The 24044-nt window shown below is 42.5% G+C and overlaps 1 protein-coding gene and 1 long non-coding RNA gene across 2 annotated transcripts in view; one reads left to right on the top strand and one right to left on the bottom strand.

The window, feature by feature from the left end:
* Window positions 1-24044, top strand: part of LOC309700095 — a 436175-nt gene that overhangs the window by 345950 nt on the left and 66181 nt on the right. The window lies entirely within an intron of this gene.
* pudp (pseudouridine 5'-phosphatase) overlaps window positions 21890-24044 on the bottom strand; it is a 35146-nt gene continuing 32991 nt past the window's right edge. Inside the window, exon 4 of the mRNA XM_082523488.1 lies at window positions 21890-23192. Within this exon, the coding sequence (XP_082379614.1) occupies window positions 23016-23192 (177 nt within the window). The 3' untranslated portion in view covers window positions 21890-23015. The remainder of the gene's footprint in view (window positions 23193-24044) is intronic.

Raw genomic sequence — 24044 nt, 5'->3', positions numbered from 1 at the left:
AAGTCATATTTGTTATTATCAAGTTTATGCTTGTGAAAATGTAATAGAATATTTGACATGCTGTTTCTGATTTATAAACAGGGTTTTATTTATTATTCATTTATAATGAGGAACTCAGGAGAACATAACTATAAGAAGCTAATTTACAGGTGACGTAAACATGTATCACCAACAGCTAAATGTTATGGTGTTCATGCTATGAGATTCCACCAGCAGGTCTGCAGTTTGTAGTAGGCAGGTTTAATATCAGCAGTATTAGTATAAAAAATATTTTGGCAGCTCTACTGTCATGAAAATAAGAAGATGCTGAGAGACTTAGAAGATGCAATTCTTCATATGTATTTATAAAAGAGAAAAAATCAAGTTCTCAAACACACAACACATCAAACACCATACAGATGGACAGCAGAAGACCACACCGGGTTCTCCTTTTGTCAGCTAGAAAGAGACAACTGAGCTGGTCTGTTCCACGGACTCTAAAACAGTAGATTTTTTTACCCCTGTCCTGTTTGGCACTGTCACAAGCAGAGTTATCATTATTATTGTCTCAAGGCCAAGAAAAACACCAATATATACTATTCTTTTTATTATTAACCTTTATTTTACCAGGAAAAGTCCCATTGAGATTAAAAACCTCTTTTTCAAGGGAGTCCTGGCCAAGAGGCGACAACATGTTAAAATTACAAAGTTACATACATGTTATAAGTAACAATTACATATACATATATTCTGGTCATAGTTTATTAGTTATTACAACCAGGATGGACAGAACCTGGGAATGGGAGAAGAGATGGGAAATGGGAAAGAGAAAGAAGAAGGAAAGAGGAGTTAGGAAGAGAGTTAACAGAAGGAAAGGGAAATAGAGGAGAAGAGGGATAGAAAGAGAAAAGACTCTACCACCTGTTGGAAGAAAACAAGCAGAAAGAAAACAACACAGAAGGGAAACCACATAGCAACACACATAGATGTAAGTAATATTAATAATAAATATTGAAAGCTGCCGAGCAGCACACGCGATTAATAATGCATGATATGTTTGGAGGCAGCAGTCAGCCCAGACAGTGTGTGTCTGTGAGTACCTGTTTGTACACCTGTGTGAACACCTGAGTGTGTGTGTGTGTGTGTGTGTGCGTGTGTGTGCGCGCTTGTATTCACAAGGTTTCTCCATGTAAGGGTCTAATAGTGGGTCTGGTGAGCCATAGCCCCATCCCCCAGGACAGGAAACAGGGATGGAGGAGAGCCAGGCCCCAGACATCTAGAGGTCCCCTAGAGCACGAGAGCCAAAGGAGGACCACAGGAGGGGCAATCATGCCACCCACCTGGAAAAGAGCTAAGGGGGGCCCCAGATGGGGGGTCACCCAGCAGCCACGATGCAGAAGCCACAGGGGGCTGGAGCAACAATCCCGCCTATGCCAGAGCAGATCAAGCCCGGGCTCAGAGACCTAAGATCTGAGGCCCCTCCACACCATGGAAGGGGCTTGACAGAGCCAGGGGTAAACAGCCACCAGGAGTGAGCCAGTACACATCTGAGCACCCATGGATGGTTCCCTTTACTCAGGGGTGGAGACAAGCAGACCGCCCCCAGTCCTGCAGCAGCAGGGAGGCCCACCAGCCCAGATCTTGACCAGACAGCCAGCTTCTCCTCCCAGCCCCCCACCCCAGATGGCAAACCGAGAACAGGTGTGTGTTGAAGACCCCGCGCCTCACTCCACCCACTCAAATGTGGTGTTGATGCTGTTCTAAAATAGTAGGTAAAAAAACTTCGGTACTTCAGTGGCCTCCTCACTCATTAGATTTTAGACCAGTAAAGCAATCTTGGAATTTTTCAAGGGGAAATTTGTATGAGCAGCAGACAAATTTGCAGTGTTTGCAGGTTTCAACCTTATAAACAGGACATTTGCATAATGACTGAAACCAGCCCACTGAAGGAACAATGGGCTTGCTTTCTTGCTTTCTTATTATTTATTGTCATTGTCAAGAACAATGAAATTGCGTTTGGGGCTTCCATACAAAAAAAGAAGAAAATAATAAATACCCCTTAAAACCCAAGTGTACATATTTAACCCAGTGTGACTCCAATGCAATAAGACAATCCTTAGCAATAATGTTCGTAGAAATTCAGACAAAGACCTGAGAAACATGACAAAATACAACAATGCAACCCATTCAATATTATTGTACTGTGAGATATGATATCAGATATGATAGTTATCTATTTAAGAAAGAGGGGGGGGGGGGGGCAGGAGGGGGAAGAGAATAAAGATATGATGCACCAATGCAGACCAGTTCATTGCTATTAAGAAGTTGGATATGGTTATTGTCCGTGAGAGGGGGGCAGAGAGTTCAGGAGCCTCACAGCCTGTGGATACAGGCTGTTGGCCAGTCTGGATGTTCTGGCCTGTATAGACCTGTACCTTCTCCCTGAGGGCAGCAGATGGAAAAGGTGGCGCGCAGGGTGATGTTGGTCCCGCAGGATACTGTGCACCCTCCTCAGACAGCGAGTGGGGAAGATATTACTGATCTCTGGCAGACTTGTTCCAATAATTCTGCCAGCTTCTTTCACCACCCGCTGGAGTGCTTGCTGATCGGGTGGGAGGTCAGTTCCTTAATCTTAATTATGCAAATTCTCATGACCATTGATCAACAACCACTGATCAACAACCATTGATCAATGGCCATGAGTAATCGGATCAGTATTTAAGGTTTGACTCTTATCATCCACTGGAGCATAAACTGGGTGTCATCAGGACGCTACAACACAGAGCGAACACCATCCCCACAGACAGCGGCCAGGGAAGCAGAAGAACATCACACCAAGAAGGCCCTGAGTAAATGTAAAACATTGATCAATAAGGACCAGAATCTCAGCACCTCGGCGAATTTATCCAACAAATAATTAACGCAGGTCTCAAGGCACCAGCAATGTGTACCTAATAAAGTGGTTGATGAGTGCATTTGTATAGTATATGCCTGTGTGCAATTAGCATTGCCAACTGAATGCTCATAATAAAGAGTCATTTTAATGTTACCACTGACAGTGTGCTACTGGCCTTGAAATACTGTCATTAAAAACATTAATGTAATGCTGGACAGTGTTCAGGAAAGTGAGAGAACTAGAGTCCTAACTGACAAATGTACAAACTATGAAATATGTATTATTGCATGATCTGTCTGAGAAGGAAAGACAAGTGTCGTGGGATCAGCTGCAGGGGTTGATAAGGAGACATCTCTGCCATCGCTCCACTACACCAAGATGTTCCAGGATTAATGGAGTGAAAAATCAATGAAGGGTGGCTCACGGCTGATGACCCTGCAGCTACCCTAATGACACCATCCGAGGTGCAACAGGCAACACCGTTTATCTAACACGCAGAAGCCAAGTTTCTCACCATACAATAGAAAGCACCGTTAGGTAACTGTGATACTGATTTGGTGCTACATAAGTATTGTATTGAACTGAATTCAAAATCCTGCTCCACACATACGAGGTCTTAAATAATCAGGCCCCATCTTATCTCAATGACCTTGTAGTACCATATCACCCTATTAGAGCACTTCGCTCTCGCTCTGCAGGCCTACTTGTTGTTCCTAGAGTATTTAAAAGTAGAATGGGAGGCAGAGCCTTCAGTTTTCAGGCCCCTCTTCTGTGGAACCAGCTTCCAGTTTGGATTCAGGAGACAGACACTAGCTCTACTTTCAAGATTAGGCTTCAAACTTTCCTTTTTGCTAAAGCATATAGTTAGGGCTGGACCAGGTGACCCTGAATCCTCCCTTAGTTATGCTGCAATAGACGTAGGCTGGGAAAGATGCACTGAGTGTGCACTCGCCCCTTTTCACTCACCATGTGTTATACACAGCTCTACATTTATTATTATTTATTGTTAATCTCTGGCTCTCTTCCACAGCATGGCTTTGTCCTCTCTCCCTCACCTTCACCCCTAATCATGGCCGATGACTGCCCCTCCTTGCCGGAGGCATTAACCTGTTAAAAGGGAGTTTTTTCTTCCCACTGTCACCATGTCCTTGCTGATGAGGGCTGATATGATTGTTGGGGCTTCTCTCGGCTATTGTAGAGGGTTTAGCTCGCAATATTAAAGGTATTGAGGTGACTGTTGTTGTTATTTGGCACTATAAATAAAATTGAATTGAAACTGTTTTCCACTGATCCCTCACGCGTTGCCTCTTGCTTTGGTATCATGTGTGTATTGTCCCAGTATTCTCTTGTCCATTGTCTTTGTTATCCCTGTCAGGTGTGTTCCTTGTTTTCATGGAAGAGTTCATGTTTCAGATTTTTGTTCCTCACCTGCTTTTCTTTATATTTTTGTAAAAGCTTATCAATAAATCTGTTTTAAGTAAATATTTTCTTGCATATTATACATTTTCTGCAGAGAGTGCCACAGAGTTGGTGTAAAGAATCATTATTTTAGGACCAACTAGAAAATGGCTATATGAAACTTTTTGTCCAGCATGAAGTCTTGAACTTCTTTAAATGTGTTATAGTAGCAGAGACCCTGGAGATTTGCTTCTATTTCTGTCTTCGTTTTATTTGTCACAAAGGAACATTTTTTTTAAAAATAATTCAAAGTCTGTGCCATCACTGAATCTCCCCATCCTCGCTGGGGATAATCAGAGTCTGTATACATGAACAGCGTTTCTAGGCCAGAACCTCCTGCTGCTAGCAGGCTGTTTTCTGTGGGCCTCACACTGGTTTTCTCAACACCTACTAGCTTATGATAGCATTGATAATGTGCACTGATATCATCAAGGATGATACTCCAGGATGTTTCCAGATAAATCTACATTACACTGGCCTCATCACATCTCGTGACCTCAACTCACATTTAAACAAACTTGTCTCCATCTATTAACCCACTCTAGGCACAGACAATAACATTAGAGGCAAAACTATTGCTGAGTTATGGGGTTGACAGTCAACAGAGATGTCTTGGACACTAAAAAGGTGAATAATTGAATTTATATTAATAAATCTCAAAATGCTGTAAATGCTTATTGGACTTTGAGGTTATATTTGTAGAATATAACCTGAAGAATTGTCACAGGTTATGGTGAAAAACCTACACCACTGGCCAATGTTAAAGCTTTATAAACTTTAAGTGTTCACCAGCAGAGACGGGCAGTTGTAATCTGTAATCTGTTGGGCAGCAACAGACGTGTGCAGATCTGAAATATCTACTCATCCAGGAGAGAGTGCGACCACGCAGAGTTTAAAGCTTGGAAGTAATCACATTACTTTGAGTTTGATTCTGTACAAAGTGACAAAAACATTAGCATCCACTGTTCACTCTGCGTGGGGAGTAAACGTCTTTCTACAGAGAAAAATTAAACTTCAAATCTGAGCGAGCAGCGAGCACGCTGCCACGGGAATGTGACATTCACAGAGAAACCCCCACTGACATGACCGCTGTGGGCAAACCTCAACCCGGCCCACTCCTGCTAAACAGGTGACAGTAGCTTTAAGAGTGACAGGACTCAGTGCTGCTGAATCTTTGATGTTATTTATTTTCTGCTGTGTTTTACTTGCATCTATTTCAAAGAGTGAGTGTAAATACAAAACATTATTATATTTTATCTGCTGGAATGTGCAGACAATAGGTTTAAATGTTAAACACAGTCAGAGAACGTTGCGTATAGTTTAATTTTTGCTTGATGCATAAAGTTAAAAGATTAAAACTAATAAAACAAGTTTTTAAAAATAGACTTTTCCATTTGATTACATTTTATATGATCTATTATGCAGAAAATATAGAACTGGGCTGAAAGGTCTGTTGCTTTATTACGTATTCAGGTTGTGTATCGTGGTTTTTTAAAGTAACTAATTAAAATAGTAACTAATTACTTTTGAAAATAAGTAATCAATAAAGTAACGGGATTTCTGTCTTGGAGAAATAATCAGTAATTAGTAACTAATTACTATTTTCAAGTAACTTGACCAACACTGTTCATCAGTAAAAAGCTGAGATATCAAGTAACCATTTAATTGTTGTGCATTTAAAATGTTTATGAGCGAAGGAAAAGTTTATCAGTTCAATAAAAAGTTCTCAGCAGCGGGGGTGTTTTTGCGTCAGCAGTGTCAGCTGTGTCTTTTATCAGTTTTATGGTCAAAATTCAACCTTTGAGTTTGACATTGTGAGTCCCTCCTTTCTAGTCTATAAGCATCACCAGTTATTGTTTGTTATGCGAGAGTGCTTGAAGAATCATTTAGTATTTAAAGACAAATCTGATACTCAAAGAAATAAAGTTTACTTGTCTCATTTCCTCCGTCCAGCAGATCTGTTGCCCACCACTGATACTTCTGTCATGCACCCTGTGTGGACAGCTAGAGGCCACTCTACTGCATATTGACTTACTCTACAAACTCAGGCATTTAATTCTAAAGCTGTCACCTTTTCTTTGTTTCTCCCCTCCTGCCAAGTTCATAAAAGCATATAAGATGAATTTCAACTACCACTTTAACACCATAACACAAGGAGTTTAGTAGAAACAACTGAGTTGTGTAATACACTTGTTGCCATGGTTTGAGAGCTGTTGACCTCTCTGCAGATGAAGCCAAATGCTTCCATTGACCTGGACACTCCCCAAAGTACCCATCTGCTGCTGACTGCCTGGCCATCTAAACCTTTCATACAGAATGTCCAAAGAGCCTTTTCTAGCCACTCGGCACAATAATAACAGTATTAGTTGATCATATTCAGGCAGCTGGAGGTACTGAGGTAATAGGCTTATCTGACTGAGATCTGTATGTATGAAATTCTTTGCTTTGCTCTGACACTACAAAGCACTCTGCACTGGACAAAGCAACTGTAATGCCTGCATGGCAGGTATAGTCTGTGTCTGGTATTGGGCAAACATTCTCTCCTTTGAGGCTCCACATTTAGATCTGTAATGTTGTGTTAAAATACTGGTATTACTGACATAGAAATAGGATGTGGGGCACTGTTCTAAAAATCTGGAGGGTAGAGTTACAGGCTGGAGCCTCTGCACCATTATTTAACTTCCTGAGACGTTGGCAGGATGCAATGGCTGCAGTTTTGTCCGCCTGTACTGTACCTCCTTCCGTCCAACCGCACACTTTGAGTTCGCTATGAGCCCTTTCTGCCTCAGAGACTCCAGCACCTCAGCCGCCCACTGCACATGCTCCATCCAGGTGTTACTGTAGATGACGTCATCCAAATAGACATCGGCATATACGGTGGGTGGCTGCACCACCTGACCCGTGAGATGCTGAAATGTTTCCAGGCTCCTAACAAGCCAAATAGAAGCTTGACAAATTGGTACAACCTGTATCTAGCGGAGAAGGCAGTGTTTTCCTTAGACTCTGGAAAGAAGGTGGTGTAGCTAGTAGCCCTTGGTCAAATCCAGTACAAGCAATGCCTAGCAACCCAGAGCAAGGGGTAGGTATCAAACTGAAACCTCATTCACCTTGCAGCAATCCACACAGAACCGGATAGACTCATCTGAACTATAGAGCTATACCCAGCAACGTGGGGGTTCTATTACCCCAATTTCTAGCATGGCCGCCAATTCCCTCTAAAGTATTTGTTGCACATGTTCAGGCTATCTGTAGGACCAAGAGCACACCATCCCCTGGATACCCAATTCTATAATTATAGAATTATAAATTGATTCAGTATTTAATGAATCAATATCACATTACTCAAACTAAAATCGATTTGAATCGGGGAAATCGATTTTTTATACCTACCACAATCAAGCACCACTCTGTTGCCCTGATTTCTTTCCCAGGTCCCTCACCAGGGGATGTGCTTGTGTAAACTTGCTTATTCCAGGTAAAGCTGGACTGTGCATCACATGCTGCCCATGTTTTGATGCCATATTTGGCAGGTTTGCTCAGCATATATTGACAAAATAGACACCAGCCATGAAACACAAACAAGCATTGGTCAACAGTCACATGGAGGCCTAGATCGTACAGCAGGGGTAAACCCTGTATCCACTTGTCCCACATGACCCTTATTGTCATTCAAAGTACAATATTTTCAATCGATGGTGTCATGAAGAGCTAAAATGATGACTTGATGTCCTAAACATGGCTGACTGCGTATCTGGTGGGGTGTGGAACCATTCTGATCATATTTGCAGCACTCAGTTTTTGGAGTTGGGAAAGGGACCATATTACTGGAGGGGACTGTTTCTGCTGGTGGCTGAGAGACAACAGGAGGGTCAACACTCTCGTTCTCATCAGATGAGAACTGCAAGCCACACCGCGAGAAGCATCAAATTTCTCATGGGTGCAATGTCTTCAACATTTCACAAATTACCATGAGAGAAAGGCCTATGCACATAGACTTTGACCTCATCGTGTGTAGATCCCAAAGTAAAACTCGCACAAAGGCAGAAAAATGTATTATTTTGTCAAATTTATGAAGCCGTACATGGTCCTCTTTTGTAAATCTCAATGAATGCACTTTATGGATCATATTGTTGACTTCCAGACCGATCTTAAATGGATGTACACCCTTCCTTTTTCATGACTTATAAAATTGTTGTTTTCATGTCACATAAATAAATATATCTCTGAGAAACAGTGAGAACAAAGCACAATGTCACTGAGTGTGAAGAATAAAACACATGAGACGTAAATATGTACCTGTACCATGGGCAGAAGAAACATGACTAAATTTGGCTACCATGCTTTTGTTTTTGACTTTTATTTTATTTTATTGGTGATTATTATTGTTTTTATTTTAAAGAAAACAACAAAACAGTCATCCTGCTGTGCCCTCCGGATTATTTCATCTGAGCAGCTCCTTTGATAGAATTGAGCGCTACAGGTTGGTGGTAAATGGGCAGCAATGTGGTCATGTGGTCATCTGGACAAGGCATCTGGAACTGTGTTGTACTTTTCCCTCCTTTATTCCTTAAAGTGAATCCCTGTAGACATGCACTAGGTGTCTGGACATCAAGGACCCATAATAGTGTTGAATTATCTGTGAACACAGTGAAAAATTCCCATTCCAAGTATGTCCATCATTGCAGGGCCAATAACACAGCATAATAGTTACCTTCTCCACTATTCAGGATTCACCAGGACATCCTCCTTGTTCCTCTGTCTTCTTCAGGCCCATGTCACTAACATCAGTGTAAACCACAAAGGGCAGGTCAACGTTTACATGTTCTCGGATGGGTGGGGCGACCAGACAGTGCAGTGCAACACTCCTGTGTCCATTTCCATTTGCTGCTCGGCGTTTTAATGTATTCAGTCATTCAGCCATTTATGAGAAATTGGGGACAAACTGGCGCTACCATCTGGCCACGCATAGGAAAATTTGGAATGTCTTGATGATGCAACTGGGAATTCAGCCACTTTCTTCGTTTTATCCAGATCCACCTGAATACCTGCAGCTGACACAATGCGACCCAGGAATTTGAGGGATGTTAAGAAAAAGTTAGCTACAGTTTTTGAAAAATAAACGGCCTGGATGTCCTCCTTCTGCTCCTATGATAAAGAATTGATGATGTCATAGGTAAGAACCGGGTTGGAAGTGCATTTTTAGACTGTTAGCCATGAGCTTAAATTGGTATAATTTCCAGGCCACAGACCTTGATTTGGCTTTTCTATCATCCTTTTCAGCACAACCTCACGTGTCTGAATTTACAGTCATGTTACACCTTGCATGTTGCACCTTAGAACACACATGCATCAACACTACATATGAGCGGGTCGAGAGAGGTTTGGAGTCTTCACACACCCCCGTTCTCTGCTTGGAGCGGGGGGGCTAGGAGGAGGAGTTGGCCGTCCGACTGCGGTCTGGAGTGTGGGGCCTCCCTGCTGCTGCGGAGTCGGGGCGGTCTGCCTCTCCCCACCGCAGGGAAAAGGGTAACACCACCTGTGTCTGGGTGCAGTTCCCCCCTCCAGGGGCAAGGGCACCTAGACCCGGTTCGTAGAGTACGCTTGGGGAGTGTGATCGTGTGTACAGCGTCTCTTTATGTCTGTCTCCATGTTGGTTGAGTGTGGAGTAAGTGCATATGAGAGCATGAGGGTGGGAATGGATGTTTGTGTCTGTGTGTGCCTGTATGTCTGTGTCTATATGTCAGGTTGGGTATCAGACGCCACCTCTCTGGGGACATCTCAGGCCTAAATTGTTGTTCTTGGCAGCACGGTGGCACGGTGGTTAGCACTGTTGCCGCACAGCAAGAAGGTCCTGAGTTCAGTTCCACCATCAGGCCGGGGTCTTTCTGTGTGGAGTTTGCATGTTCTCCCCGTGTTTGCGTGGGTTCCCTCCGGGTACTCCGGCTTCCTCCCACCGTCCAAAGACATGCAGCTTGTGGGGATAGGTTAATTGGATAATCCAAATTGCCACTAGGTGTGAATGTGAGTGTGAATGGTTGTCTGTCCCTGTGTGTTGGCCCTGCGACAGACTGGCGACCTGTCCAGGGTGTACCCCGCCTCTCGCCCTATGACAGCTGGGATAGGCTCCAGTGCCCCCCGCGACCCTGAAAAAGGATAAGCGGAAGCGAATGGATGGATGGATGTTTGAATCTTCTAAACTGACTTTAACTGAGGTAACTGCCGTTCCTTAGATCTGCTGGGTTCTTTTGTGACTTCCTGGATGATGAACTCTTGGACTAATTTCTTCTGTTATTTCAGGTATTACATTACACTTGCTTTCTGATTAGTTAATTCCTTTAATTCTACCAATGCTAAGGGTAAAAATCATACAAAATATGCAATTTTTTTAATAATGTCTCAAGAGAATACACTGCTTAAAAAAACCCTAAGAGTTGCTTATTCCATACCTGTTGAAATTTGACATTGATAAATGCTATGAAGTAGTTTCCAGTCCAGATGAACTGCCATTCCTGGATAATGATACGTCCCGGATGTTATCTTCACTATCTGATTCTAAACAAATCTTTCTAATTGTCTCTGTGGGCTAATTTTCTCTTCCCACGTTGATTTCACCTTCCTCTGTCTCTTCTTCACTGTGTTGCTAGGACAGTGTTTCTACATCTGGTGCTGTAGAAACACTGTCACGTAAAGCAGTTTCACCCCAGTTCTTTTTATTCCTCAGGCCTCCAGAGACGACACCGGAACTCAGTAGTTACCTCACCAATCCTTTATTCATCTTCACTCATGCATCTTCTAGAAGGGAGATGTACATGACCCGGCAATGCCTCTGCAAATCTCAACTTCCTTGTCTGTTACAAACAGTTTTATAGAAGCGACCCCCCTCCTGCCGGTCATAAAAAAGGGCTCCCCTCACCCAAGCTACACCGAACTTCTTTACAAAACGTGGTTATCAGGGTACAAGCACTGAGACCCCCACCAACTTAACCCTTTTGGAATTCCCCCTGAGCTATAGCTTCTCTTTGTTCTATTTTCACAGCCCAAGGTGGGGAAGGGTCTCCTAAAAGTCTACTCCTAACTTTATGACACGTTTAGGCCTTTACTACATCCAGGGCAGTGTCAGTGTCTCTACAGTACTCTACATTCTATCCAACACATTTCTAAATCCTAAAATGCGCTACAAATATCTTTCGATTTGAGTCTGTGTAGCTTCAGATCCGTATCAAGGTGAACATCTTTAGCCTTTCAACTCAAACAGTCCTAGCCAGAGCAATTAGCCATACTAAAACAGGCCCACAAAGACCTGCCCACAGTAACTTTAGCCCTGAGAGTAATTCAAATAAAGCTTACATTTCAACTGATATTGAAAGTGGGGGTTTTTCAGTGAAAATATGCTTTACTGCTAACAGAAAGTGCTACCGAATTTGAGATTACTTAATTAAAATCGCTACATTTTGTTCTGTTCCATGTTGTACTCTAATATGATCTGTGATTACCTCCATTACATGTGACTATTCAGTCACATATGAATACACTGTCTTATTCAGTTTATGCCATGTTCATATCATGACTCTTTATGATTTCAACATGATGTCTTTTTAACTCTGTACCATAGGAATATGTTTTCTTACTTTCCTTCATGACTCTGGGATTGTCACAATATACTCAATATAAAGTCATACATACTAAAGTCAGACATTCTCTGGAAATTACTGTCTACTTAGTGTTTCACTCACTCTCCCCTCACAACCTCCTGCTCACACAGACACACATCATTTAGCATAAACAGGCCACTCTATAGTGTCGTGTAGGGGTGTGTGGCAGGCAGAGAGGACCCGAAATCCAGGATTTGGCAGACTGGCTTAACTGAACTCAAACTGCTTTATTGCTGGAGCTCAGGAACAAAATACCAAGCCACAAGACACAAGCCAAAACAAAAACACTAGAACTTACCAATTACATAAGTCAGCAAACTGACATGTGTGTGCGCACATACACACAAGGAGGGAATGACAACAACGTGAGAAAGAACTGAGGGAAACTGAGGACTTAAATAGACATGAGGTTATCAAGGAAATAGACACAGCAGGGGAAAACAAGGCACAAGCAAGAAGGAAGCAAAACTAAACACAACACACATAGGACATAAGACTATCAAAATAAAACAGGAAACAGAACTTGACAGGCCAAAGTAAACAGAAAGACAAAACGGATTAAACATGGGAGATATCACAGAAACACAGAGTAGGCATGGGGAACACAGGGGGGCAGGAACCAGTGAATAACTAACCAGAGCAGAGTGAGAACATAACCTAGGCAAAGATAATAGCCGAACTGAAAACTACAACAATGCCAGACCGAAAAAATCTAACAGACAACTGAGTCCAGAAAATGCTGGCTACAAAACCCAGGATCATGACACAGAGACTCTCAGTGACAGGCCTGCATTCAAATAACTTATTCATTACACTGGTTAAACTCATACTTTTATATTCTGATCAATATTAAATATGATTAACTATCAGCAAAATCACATGTAAATTATCCGTCAGTTTGGCTTCGACGAGGCGCCTCTTTCTCCCTCATCTTATCTTTCCTGTTTGGCTTCTCATGTCCTTGTTCTGAGGCAATGTGTCGTCCAACCTGGAAATATCGAGGTCTCTATTCATGCATGTTCTTCCACTTGTTTAATTGCAAGTAATTTAACACACACACATCCAAGACACTTTGCTTGTGTGCCAGGCAGAGTTAGGCAGTAATAGTAAACAGTAAAAATATCGCGTTACTGTAATTCAATTTCCTTTTTCCAGTAACGAGTAAAGGATTACTATTGGAAAGAAAGTAATTAGATTACTGTTACTTTCAAGTAAGCAGGCTGCGTTGCTAAAAGGTGATTTTGTTTGTGAGAGTGTCTCATCATGATAATATGAGCGTGGCACGTCCGTGGTAGCAACAAACACGTGTGTAGATCAGCAACAGATAACACGGAGCGCAGTGTCCGATTTCCACTGTAGGCTCAGAGTCATTGCGACGCATCGCAGACAAAATACCGACTAAAAGCGGTGCTACGACTGCGGCCGTAATGTTGTGTCATATGCAAATCTCAGTGTGCAGGCGCCTCCCTGACTGGTGGATCCAGAGGATGGACCATACGGACTGGCTAACCAGCTGGAGACAGCTTATATGATGACAGCGCCATGGACGGCCAGCCATTCATCCTCAGGTTATCCCAACCAGCAGACCTTCTGTAACATGCCCAATGCTGTTCACCTGCTACAGGAGTAAGGGTGGACTGCCTTTTTGTTTGATAATAGTTTTCTCCTGTTTTTCATACTTAGGGAGGCAAGTTGCTGTCATTTGGTTTGATTATTTTGATTAGGTAAGTTTGGTAAATCCTCGAGACAGGCTCCTTTTGTTTGTTGCTTTGGCGTTAGGTCCACCCCAAAACTTTAACCAGCTCCTTTTGTGTCAAATAATCTTATGAATCAACCTATTGTAAATAAATCATTATCAAACTTTACCAATTGTGTGATGTGGCTGCTCGGGGTCTGACGAGGATGGATCGCCCTTATTTTGTGGTCTGGCCAACCCTAGATGGGCCATAACAAGCTGCCAGAGAAAGTCATTTGCAGGATATCTTGAGAGAGAATACGACATAATGAACTCTCAAAGAGGTGGACTTTGTTTCCACCACTGCTGACATCTGGACGGTGAATAATAAAAGTTTTATGGGTGTAACAGTTCACTGGATTAATTCCAATTTACAGCGCAACAAAGCCGCCCTAGCATGCAAGAGACTTGGAGGCAGCCACACCTGTGACGTAAGTGGAGCAAGGATTGAAGAAATCCATTCATCATATGGGCTGCACAGCAGAGTCGTTGCCACTGTATCAAATAATGCATCCAACTTTGCCAAAGCATTCAGAGTATGTCAGCCCTGTGATTTGGAGTCTGAATGTGGAACTGACTTTTACTGATGTCAAAGAAGCTCTTTCAGCCACATCTGTTGATGGACAGGTTAGCCTCCCTCCACACTACAGATGTGCATCGCACACAATTAACTGATTTCAACAAGCGATGTTGACACCAAGGCTGTATGTAGGAGTAGCATTGCAAAATGCTCTGTTCTTTGGACTAAAGCTAATCGATGGACATTAGCCTCTGAACAGGTGGAGGGAGCTAAGTGTACCCACATCCACAAGGTGGAATTCCCTGTACGAGGCCATTTCCAGAACCAACACATTTACCTTGAATGAACTTAATCCCCTGTGTGTAAAACTGGGAATCAAGTGCCTTAATTGATGGAAGTACCAATTCTTGAAAGAGTACTGCACTGTGACGAAGCCCCTGACAGCAGCTCTCGACATCTTACAAGAGGATAGGTGCACATATGGGGCTTTACCACCAACACTCACAAGCCTGATGTGACCTTGACCAACACTGGTGTCAGGTGACGCTTGGTTCAAATAAAGAGGAAATGTTTACAGATGTTTTTGGAGATGAAAACACTGTGGTCCATAGAGATTTTGTGCATTTTTGTGTGTGTACAGTACTATCGAAATGTAGTTGTGCAGAGCGGAGACATACTTATTTCAGGGATTCAGTTATGACCAGCTCTCCTGATGTGCTCGCCTCAAAGCTTGATGCTCTTTTTATGAGCCAAGAGAAACTTTTACTGCATCATCATTTGCTTCCCCTTAAACTACTCACAGCTGGGTACATGTATATTACATTGTGTTCGATCTCTGTGAGACAGAGGGCTGCTGGGCTCATGGCGCTCTACTGGAATGGAAGAAGTGGAGCATCTTCTTTTGGCTACATTCTACGAGCTTTACAAAAAAACCTTTAATGCATATAATTCACTCCTAAAATGAGGAGAGAGAAACCCAAAAAGAGACTCTGAGGGTCGTTGAAATGAGATGCTGATGTTCTGGGTAGTTTGTCACTGTTCTCCTTCACAGACACACCCATGTAAACCATTCATGGCTCTCTCTTCCCTTCATGCATCATTATTGACCCGTGAGCCTCCTACAGGAAATAATCTTTAAAAAAAACAATATTAATACAGCAAAATGTGATTCTGAAGCAGAATCATTTTTCCATGCCACTTTAACAGTAACTGTGCCATACAAGTGGAAACGAGTGGAAGGTGGAATAGGTGCGATTAAAAATGAAGTCAGGAATCAGTCTCTATCATAAATAATGAGCAGAGCAGTGCAGAACCAAATTAAAAGCACACAGTATTATTAATGTATCACAGAGCAAATTTACTCACAGAAACACAATTAGGTTCCTGGACAGTGTGGCAAAAACAAGACTAGAAGACCGTGATCACTCTGACATGCTACAGCGCTACATGCTACTGATGAGATTGCAACTCATCAGTAGCATCAAAAAAGGAAGCTTTGAAGATAACAAAGCCTGGATTTAGTTGGAAGACAAACATTAGCTTATTCTGCCGTTTGACTGAGCTGCATGTATGATAACGTTCCATCACACAGGGCTTGTCTCGTCCTCTTGTCTCGACTGTGAGCATCAGCATCTTGTTCCCCTCCAGTGTCCACTTCCCCTAACGACGTTGTGCGTTGTCCCCAACATGGGCGATCAGGATAAACATGGGCAATCGTGAGGATGGTTATGGTCTTTGCAGCATCCAGTAAAGTAGATTTCTTCCCCAGAATATGATCCCTATGAGTGCCACCGTCATGGTGCAGGGTCGATGACTCAGTGTTTCTAGTTTTCTTATGTTCTCGTTTTAGTTTTGTTTAGCGTCCTTGTTCTTCCTGTTTAATCCTTTGTATTTCTGGTTGTGAGTTCTTGTTTATTTAGCCTGTTTCCATCTTTCCCTCCTTTAATAGGTCACCGTGTGTGTTTAGTTCTGTCTCCGTGGTCATTCCCCATTCTCCATGGCGCAGTTTGTTACTCTCTGTGCTCCACGTTCCCTCTTTCTCCCCAGTCAGTCATGTCTCAGACATGTGACAGTAACATGTTGCTCCATGTCTCAGCAACAAGTTGAACTCTTCGTGGTTCCCGTTTTACTTTGACAGTCTCCTGTCACGTGCTCAGTGCTTTTGCTTCCTCCCTGTCTCGTTTTGTCCCAGCTGTGTTTCCCTCCTGTTTTCCATCCCCTTATTACTCCCTTGTGTGTTTAAGCCCTGTCTTTTCCTCTGTCCATGGTCGTGTTGTACAGCACATGTCACTGTGTGTCTCCCTGTGCCTTTGAGTTTGTGCCACAGCGTAATAAAATTGCCTTCCTAAGTTCATCCCTCTAAGTCTCATAGTCCTGCATTTGGGTCCTTCATGCGGCCTGCCAAGGCACTAGCCCTGACAGCCACTTCCTCCAGAGTCATTACCACATGTGATTAAGGACATAGGACAGGAGATGACTGTTAATCTGGTGATGTATCACAGACTGATGAAGTAAAATTTTTAATTCCAGTAAATTATTTTATCACTAAAATCTCTGTGTTGCTGCCTGCTTTTTTTTTCTTTTTTCTTTTCCGCCTGTCCCGTTTGGCTCTTTTTCATCAGAATTATTGTCTAAAGGCAAAGAAAGATGCCCAACGGATTTACTTTACCAAATGGACCATCCCAGCCTCGCCATATTGGTCCATTTGATTCACCTTTGCTTTTATTGTTTATTTTATTTTCATTTGCTGAACACAGGACAGACTTGACTGGGGAAAGAAAAGGGAGAAAGAAAGAGGGGAAAAAACAGCGAGGAAGAGGGACGGGATAAAGGGCAAAAACCAACAAAACAAACAGACAAAAAATACATCGATCGATCACCTGGATCACCTGTTGAGAAAGAACAAAGAGAAAACAAGCAAAAAAAAGAGAGCAATAGAATAAACAACATCACAATGATATATGGGAATATGACAGTAAATACTAAATGTTAAACATTATTGTGCAGCACATAAGATCAACAGAACACAGTGTGCTTTGAGGTAGGAGCCAAAAAGGGTGTAGTTTGTGGGTGTGATCACCCGTGTGTACACCTGTGAGCATGGACGCGCTTGTTTTTAAAAGGTTCATGTAATGATCTGCTAGAGGGTGTGGGGGAGCCACAGCCCCGTCCTCCAGGGCATGAAGCAGGTATGGAGGAGATCAAAACTCCAGACATCCAGAGGCCCCCAGAACACAAGAGACCAAGGAAGACCAACAGAGGGGCAGCCGCGCCACTGTCCCAGAAAGAGCTGAGGAGAGTCCCAGATGAGGGCTCACTCAGCAGCCTTGGAGCAGACGCCAGGGGGGGTTGCAGTGACGCGCCCGTGAGCTCCGCCGGCAGCCAGCTGTGCCTGAGTGACCGAGCCCCAGGCCGAGAGGCCGGGGGCACCCCACCTCCGAAGTGGCCCGAGCAGCCACCAAGGAGTGAGCCGGTGTGTACCTGGACGCCCATCCACGGACACAAAGAATCACCAACGATGTCTGAGGGAGTCCGCCACTGGCAGGGGGAGTGGTGGGGGGAGATAAGCCTCCATACCTTGGAGGGCCTGAGATGTCCCCAGAGAGGTGGCGTCTGATACCCAACCTGACATATAGACACAGACATACAGGCACAGATACAAACATCCATTCCCACCCTCATGCAGTGAGGGCTCCATTATAAACCTCTGAAAGGTTAGGCCGGATCTGTTTAAGCATTAAAGCTAACTGTCCTGTCTAATTGATGGAAATCACTGCAGTTTGTTGCAGATCAAAGTGAAATCAGTTTAAATGAACACGTATTCTTGGTACATTTTCTGCGTACCATGACAATCTCTGTGGAGCAACCAACTGAATGAAGCACAAACTGTGCACTGCATCATCACAAGAACAAAAATGAAGCAATTTGGTGATTTAGAAAATGTTGTTTTTACATGATTCTGATCTGAGTGTCATTTTTACACAGCTGGAAAAACAGGAACATACTAAGACTACCTGCTCAATCAGTCAAACTGATTTCACTTTGATTTGCCACAAACTGCAACAGTTTCTCAGGCTGTGGGACAGGAAGCTTTAACGTTTAAATGGATCCAGTTTAAAGTTTCATAGCTTAAAACAAACAGCAGCACTGAGAGCACTCTCAGTGATAAAATAATCAACTGGATTTAAAATGTTTGTTTTACCGCTTCATGCATTAAACCACCATGTAATGATTTCCTGTAGCATTAATCTCTCGTTTGCCACAATGTTGCATTTTACTGTTACATTTTTTATGGCCTTTAAAAATTTGTAATAAGCATTTTATCATCATGATAAAAATTAAATAAAAAGAACAGAAACCACAATGCATCCAATGAAGACATAAAAATGTGTATACACAATGTACAATACCAAAAACATTTAAAAGATCTTACAATGCCATCAGGTATTTCCATGACGAACTCTTAAAGAGGCGCTTTCATTATTAGCTGTAGTAACGACAACATGACCCTGAACTAAAACACATGAATCCATAAGAAATATAGAGAAAATATCAAAGTTATGTTACACTGTAATACTTGGAATTATAGAAAAAGAAGAATGTCCAGTTCTTCGTTAAGACCTGTTGGGGCCAAAATGTCCAGAGTGAAAATCCAAGAAAGTTCAGGCTCTAAAAGTAGAGCATTGATGTCCCCTCGTCTTTTTGGAAGTGTGCATGCTCAGTGCCAATACAACAAAGACAAGACAAACTGGGATTCATATGGTTAAAAAGGTTGGCAGCTAAACCTGACTGATGATTTCTAATATGACACCTATGTTCTGAAATTGTGGTTTTCAGAGACCTGATGTTTTACCAACGAACACCAACCCACAAGGACATTTAATCATATATATCACTGTGCTGGGTTTACATGAAATCATCCCCAGATTCCACAGCATTCAGCCACAGAAGATGGCGGCCATGACTTCAGTCAAAGTGGAACATTGAATGACACAAGTGATCTTAGTACTCGTGTTTGTGTTGTATCGAGTGCTTTTTAAAAATTCTAATTGTCAGTCAAAAGATTGTTTAACACTATTTGTCACGTCTTTTTATAAAGCTTTGTCCTAAATCTGCTGTTTGCTCTTTAAAGCCACTATTAAAACTACATATGTGGTGGAAATGAGACATGGGAAGACTTTTTAAAGATGTAGGACGATATGAAAGCCCATGTGAAGGTTTTCTGTACAAGGAAAAGTAGTACCCAAGAAGTCCTTACTACCATAATTGCCTATTATTAATTGTGCATTAAAAACATTTTTGCATTCATAAATCTTCTTCCCAAAATCACCTGCTCCTGTCATCAGTTGCATTGTTTCACGAGTTGAAGCTGAATAAAACATGAGCTATATTTGCATCACTGAGGAAACACTGAGTCCCATCTTATAACCAGGCAGAGTCCCTCTCACGGTCAGAGACCTTCAGTATCTTCATTTCCATAAAATCCCTTTTGGTTTGAGTACGGTTGCACATTTTGACAACAGAATACAAAATGACATCCAGCAGAGCCACTATTACTGGATGTTGGCATTCTTATGTGCGCTAGCCTTCTTGGCAGTTTAGCCACAGCCAGTTTGTTGATGATAGGCAGGCTTGAGAGACGCTTTGGCGTGGGGTGTTGAGGGTTAAAAACTAAAAGTTCTGCTTTCTCGCACAGAGTAGAGCTATTTGTTCTGTTCACATCTTTAAAAGTAGGCTTCCTCGAGGACTGTTAACAAAAGGACTTGGCAATGTACAGAAGTAGTGCAGTGTGCTTGGATGAAACCTTTTGGATTCTGATTACTTCTGGGACAAATGAATTTAAATATTTACACTACTGCTCCTTGAGTTGATGTCCAAGGCTCCCAAAGGTTACAGCCAGCACTTCTTCCACCAAGGTGGCAACTTCTTCTCTCTTCAAATCCCATTACAGAAATATGAGTTCTTTCCAAATCTTCCAGAAAAATGCATCCCTGCTTCTTCAAAGATATGACATTCAGTAACTAAGTCCTAAAATATAGGACGGCTTGCCGGCATAATCTGATGAGCCTGCCTATCCAGTACTTTCCATATTCAGTCACAGAGAGCGTCACTGCGTGGCACACACTAAGAAGAAAAATGTTTAAATGAGGTTATCTGTACAATGTCTCTCTGCTGTCCAGTGATTTGACTTTGCCTGTGGAGAAGCTGCTTGTCTAAGTGCTGATAAAATCCGGATATAAAACCTGACACTGAAGATGAATGTGTCCCACAGCCACGCCAGCCTATCAGTGGTGAGCACAGACGACAACACGGGCCTGGGAAACGTGTCAGCGAGCTATCTCTGCGCTTCTTCCAGGCTCTCTCCTGCTCTTCGCTCACAGGCAGAAATGAAGTCGAAAAGGTTTGTGGCAACGATAAAAGGCGAGGGTGACTGGCAGAGATGGGAAATAGTAGAAACTCACTTTGCTGTTTGCCTGTTTTCGCTTGTTTGTTTGTGCACTGCCTCGAGCGCTCATACAGACTTTATAACAGCACTCTGTAGCCAAAAGACCTAAAGATGGCTGTGTGACAAATGCTGGATCTGAAAAAGTATTAGTCCAGAGCAGAAAACCAGGATCTTCAAACATGTATTAGAATACAAAGGCATGCTCCTCAGAAAGGCGCTGTTGGAGGATTGGTGCCAGTCAGTGCGCACTGGCCATGGCAGGAAAGAACACCACAGCCATTTAATTATACTGTGGTCTGGTGATTCTTACATTCTCATCAATGCACCTGTGAGTAGTTTCGTTAGGATGAATGTGATCAGCTTTTCCATTGATTTGCATTCACCTTTTCTTCTTACGGGATAAAACCACACAAAACACCCCACAACATCATAGAGCCACCAGATCCCCTCACTGATATCCATAAATCCAACTTCCACGGACTCTTTCTGCAATACCTAAAATCCAGAGTTCTCTAAAGTGGGTTTAAGTGCATCCTCTATGTCAGTCTTTTTGTAGAATGCTCTTCTTTAAAATTAAATGTGATGATTGAGACATTTAAACAAAGAGAGACAAATGCAGTACTAGTGCTACATTATGTAGGTAAGTGTGCGAGAGATGATATGTGGCGTGACGGGTAAACTGAACACTGCTGGACCTACAGACCCACAAACCCCGCTGCCCATTACAGTGGATGAAACACCACGGGCCTTTTTTATTATCACCTCTCAAAGCTGTTTAGCTTTGGCAGGTGGCAGCATCTCTCATCTCTACTTTTATAGAGCACAAATACTCTGTAGTTTCTTTCATCTTGGTCTCTTTGGTAAAATGTGGGTCGTTCATATGAAGCCGTAAACAGTAAGGAGCTTTGTCTTGTACTTAATCTCCTCCCTTAAGCAGCACCGCTCTAAATCCTGCAGTGATTGTGCACACTTGGTCCTCATGATTATCGTCAGCATTTCACACGTTAACTGATGCTATATGAAATGTTTTAAATGCCTAAATAAATTAGCAATGACGCACAGCTGCTATGTGTTCATGAACTCTATGCTCTGAAAAGCTGTGCTGAGAAATGTATGCAAGTCTGAAAATAACCAATTAACTAATTAAATCTGAAATCAAAGTCAAGAAGAAAATTATTAGGGATTAGGAACGAATGCAAACGTATTATCTTCTGGGTTTGTCATAGGATTTATTTATTCATTTAAGGAAGGTGGAGAAAATGAAGTCAGGTATTATTTTTCAGGCATAATTCTTTTGGAAACAAAATGTAAAAAAACACCTTTGCCTTGCTGGAAACAAGAAATGAAGACACACAGAAAATGAAACAATCACATTTCAGGCCCAGAGACAGTGACGACTCTGTAAGCAACAAGCACAGAAGAAAAAAACAGCTGAGACGACCTTGTTGTTGAGGATGTGAGGCTATGAAAGGGGAGTCGATGGGAGTAGACTGAGGAGCTGCGGCACCAGCCTGCTCCAGGGTTCCCCCATTAAAGCCTGCTCTGCAAGCAGATGGAGTCAGTTCAGGAGTGAGGACGACTCACAGCCTCTTCACTGGATCACACTGAGCAGAGGAGGATTGTCTCTGACATTTCAAAAAGGCATCTTAGACGAAGTGTATGACAAGAACAACTTCAACTTCGCGATGTGTCCACATCCAGACGACCACAAAAGGTGATACTGTGTTAGAATGACAGACCTGCATCTGAAGCTTTTCCAGTGACTCCTCCGAGAAGCTACAGTTCATAATATGAGGATATATACTTCGGGATAACAGCACCGACGCTAATATTAACCATTCATTATTAAATTAAATTATCAGATTAAAAAGTCACCTAACGAATGTAAGACAATTACTTGTGCGTGTGTGTTTGTATTGTGCATCATTGAATAAGGGCCAATGTGCCTGCTACTCTGGGTATTTTACAGGTGACAGTGAAGAACCTGAACATGGCTCAACTCACACTGCTGATGTTTTCTTTATTAGATTTTTGTACGGTTCAAATGAGCCTTTCGATAACAGGAGTACGATAATAAGACGAGTCACATGACGTAGTTTACATCACCACCACCCTAAGCTGAACGGTTCCCTTTGGAACAAAGATTAGAACCATCAGGTTCAACTTTTTAGTAAGTAAGATGTGTAGGTGTAATACAGATTTACATTTGCAGATTTACGGTGCCCATCCATTTACTAATAGTTTACTCATTTATGAAGTTATTGTTTAACAACCAATCAATTAACAATGGTTACTAGCTTCCTGAATTACGTGCTGGGGTATGAGCCATTTCAGTCATATGCTGGCAGGCCAAAGAGCTCCGGCTCAAACTCCTCCATACTCCTCAGTCGCAGCGTAGCCTCCTGGATAAGGCTGCGGTCCAGGTTGTCATCGGGAATCGCGACCACCTGCATTCCTGCTGCCAGTGCTGCCTTTACACCATTGGGAGCATCTTCAAACACCAAGCACTGGGCAAAGACAGGAGAAAAGAAAAACAGTGATATTATCCTATATACTCACCTGGATTTCACCTCCTCAGATGGCACAAACATGAGAGAAAATTATATAATTATATAAAAGTATAATTAATTTTTTCTCTGTAGCTTGACTCTGCTTAATCCTGTCAGGTAGAATATCCATTTATTTTAAGAATAATGACCCTGATGAGCCATAATGCAGGCCAAAACTTCAAACATACTGCAGCTGCCAGTGCTCCCCTCAACCTCCCCGTAGATTCAGTTTTATTTAGATAGCGCCAAATCACAACAGCCACAAGGTGATTTTAAGTTACAGACTCTACAATAATTTATTGCTTTTATTTCATGTCACTAAGGATTACCCAGAAGTTCTTCATCTTTTCCTATTTTATGAAAATGTGATGGTTATACAACAATATCAGGGTCCATGACAGACTCAATGGTGCTCAAGTGGTTGAGAATCTGCCTGCTGTGCTACTGTCTGTCAGAATGACCACCTTCAAACTGTGAGGAAAACGACACCGTCAGGTGGGAGCCCAGTTTAGAGGTAGTGGTAAACAAAGATCGTGGGTTTTCACTGCACTGTGGGCAGCTGCATGATGACGTGTGATGCTCAGCAGCGGTTCTGCTGAGTTAATGCACTGTGGAATCCACTATGACCAAACTGCTCTGACAGCGTCATCAGTTTCACAGTAAAGCTGATGTTTGTGCATGTCCATGGTGCAACTGCAGAGCATATATGCAAGTGGTCCTGACAGGACTTCTAGGGTGGTATGTGAAAATACCAGCCGCACAGGAGTCAAGACAATCCTGTGTAAGTCAGTATATTTGTTTTAACGAATT

The sequence above is a fragment of the Aulonocara stuartgranti genome, assembly GCF_965226115.1.
Source record: "Aulonocara stuartgranti genome assembly, chromosome: 23".
Classification (NCBI taxonomy): domain Eukaryota; kingdom Metazoa; phylum Chordata; class Actinopteri; order Cichliformes; family Cichlidae; genus Aulonocara; species Aulonocara stuartgranti.
Note: the sequence above shows the minus strand (reverse complement) of the source record. Positions and strands in the feature narration are given on the sequence as shown.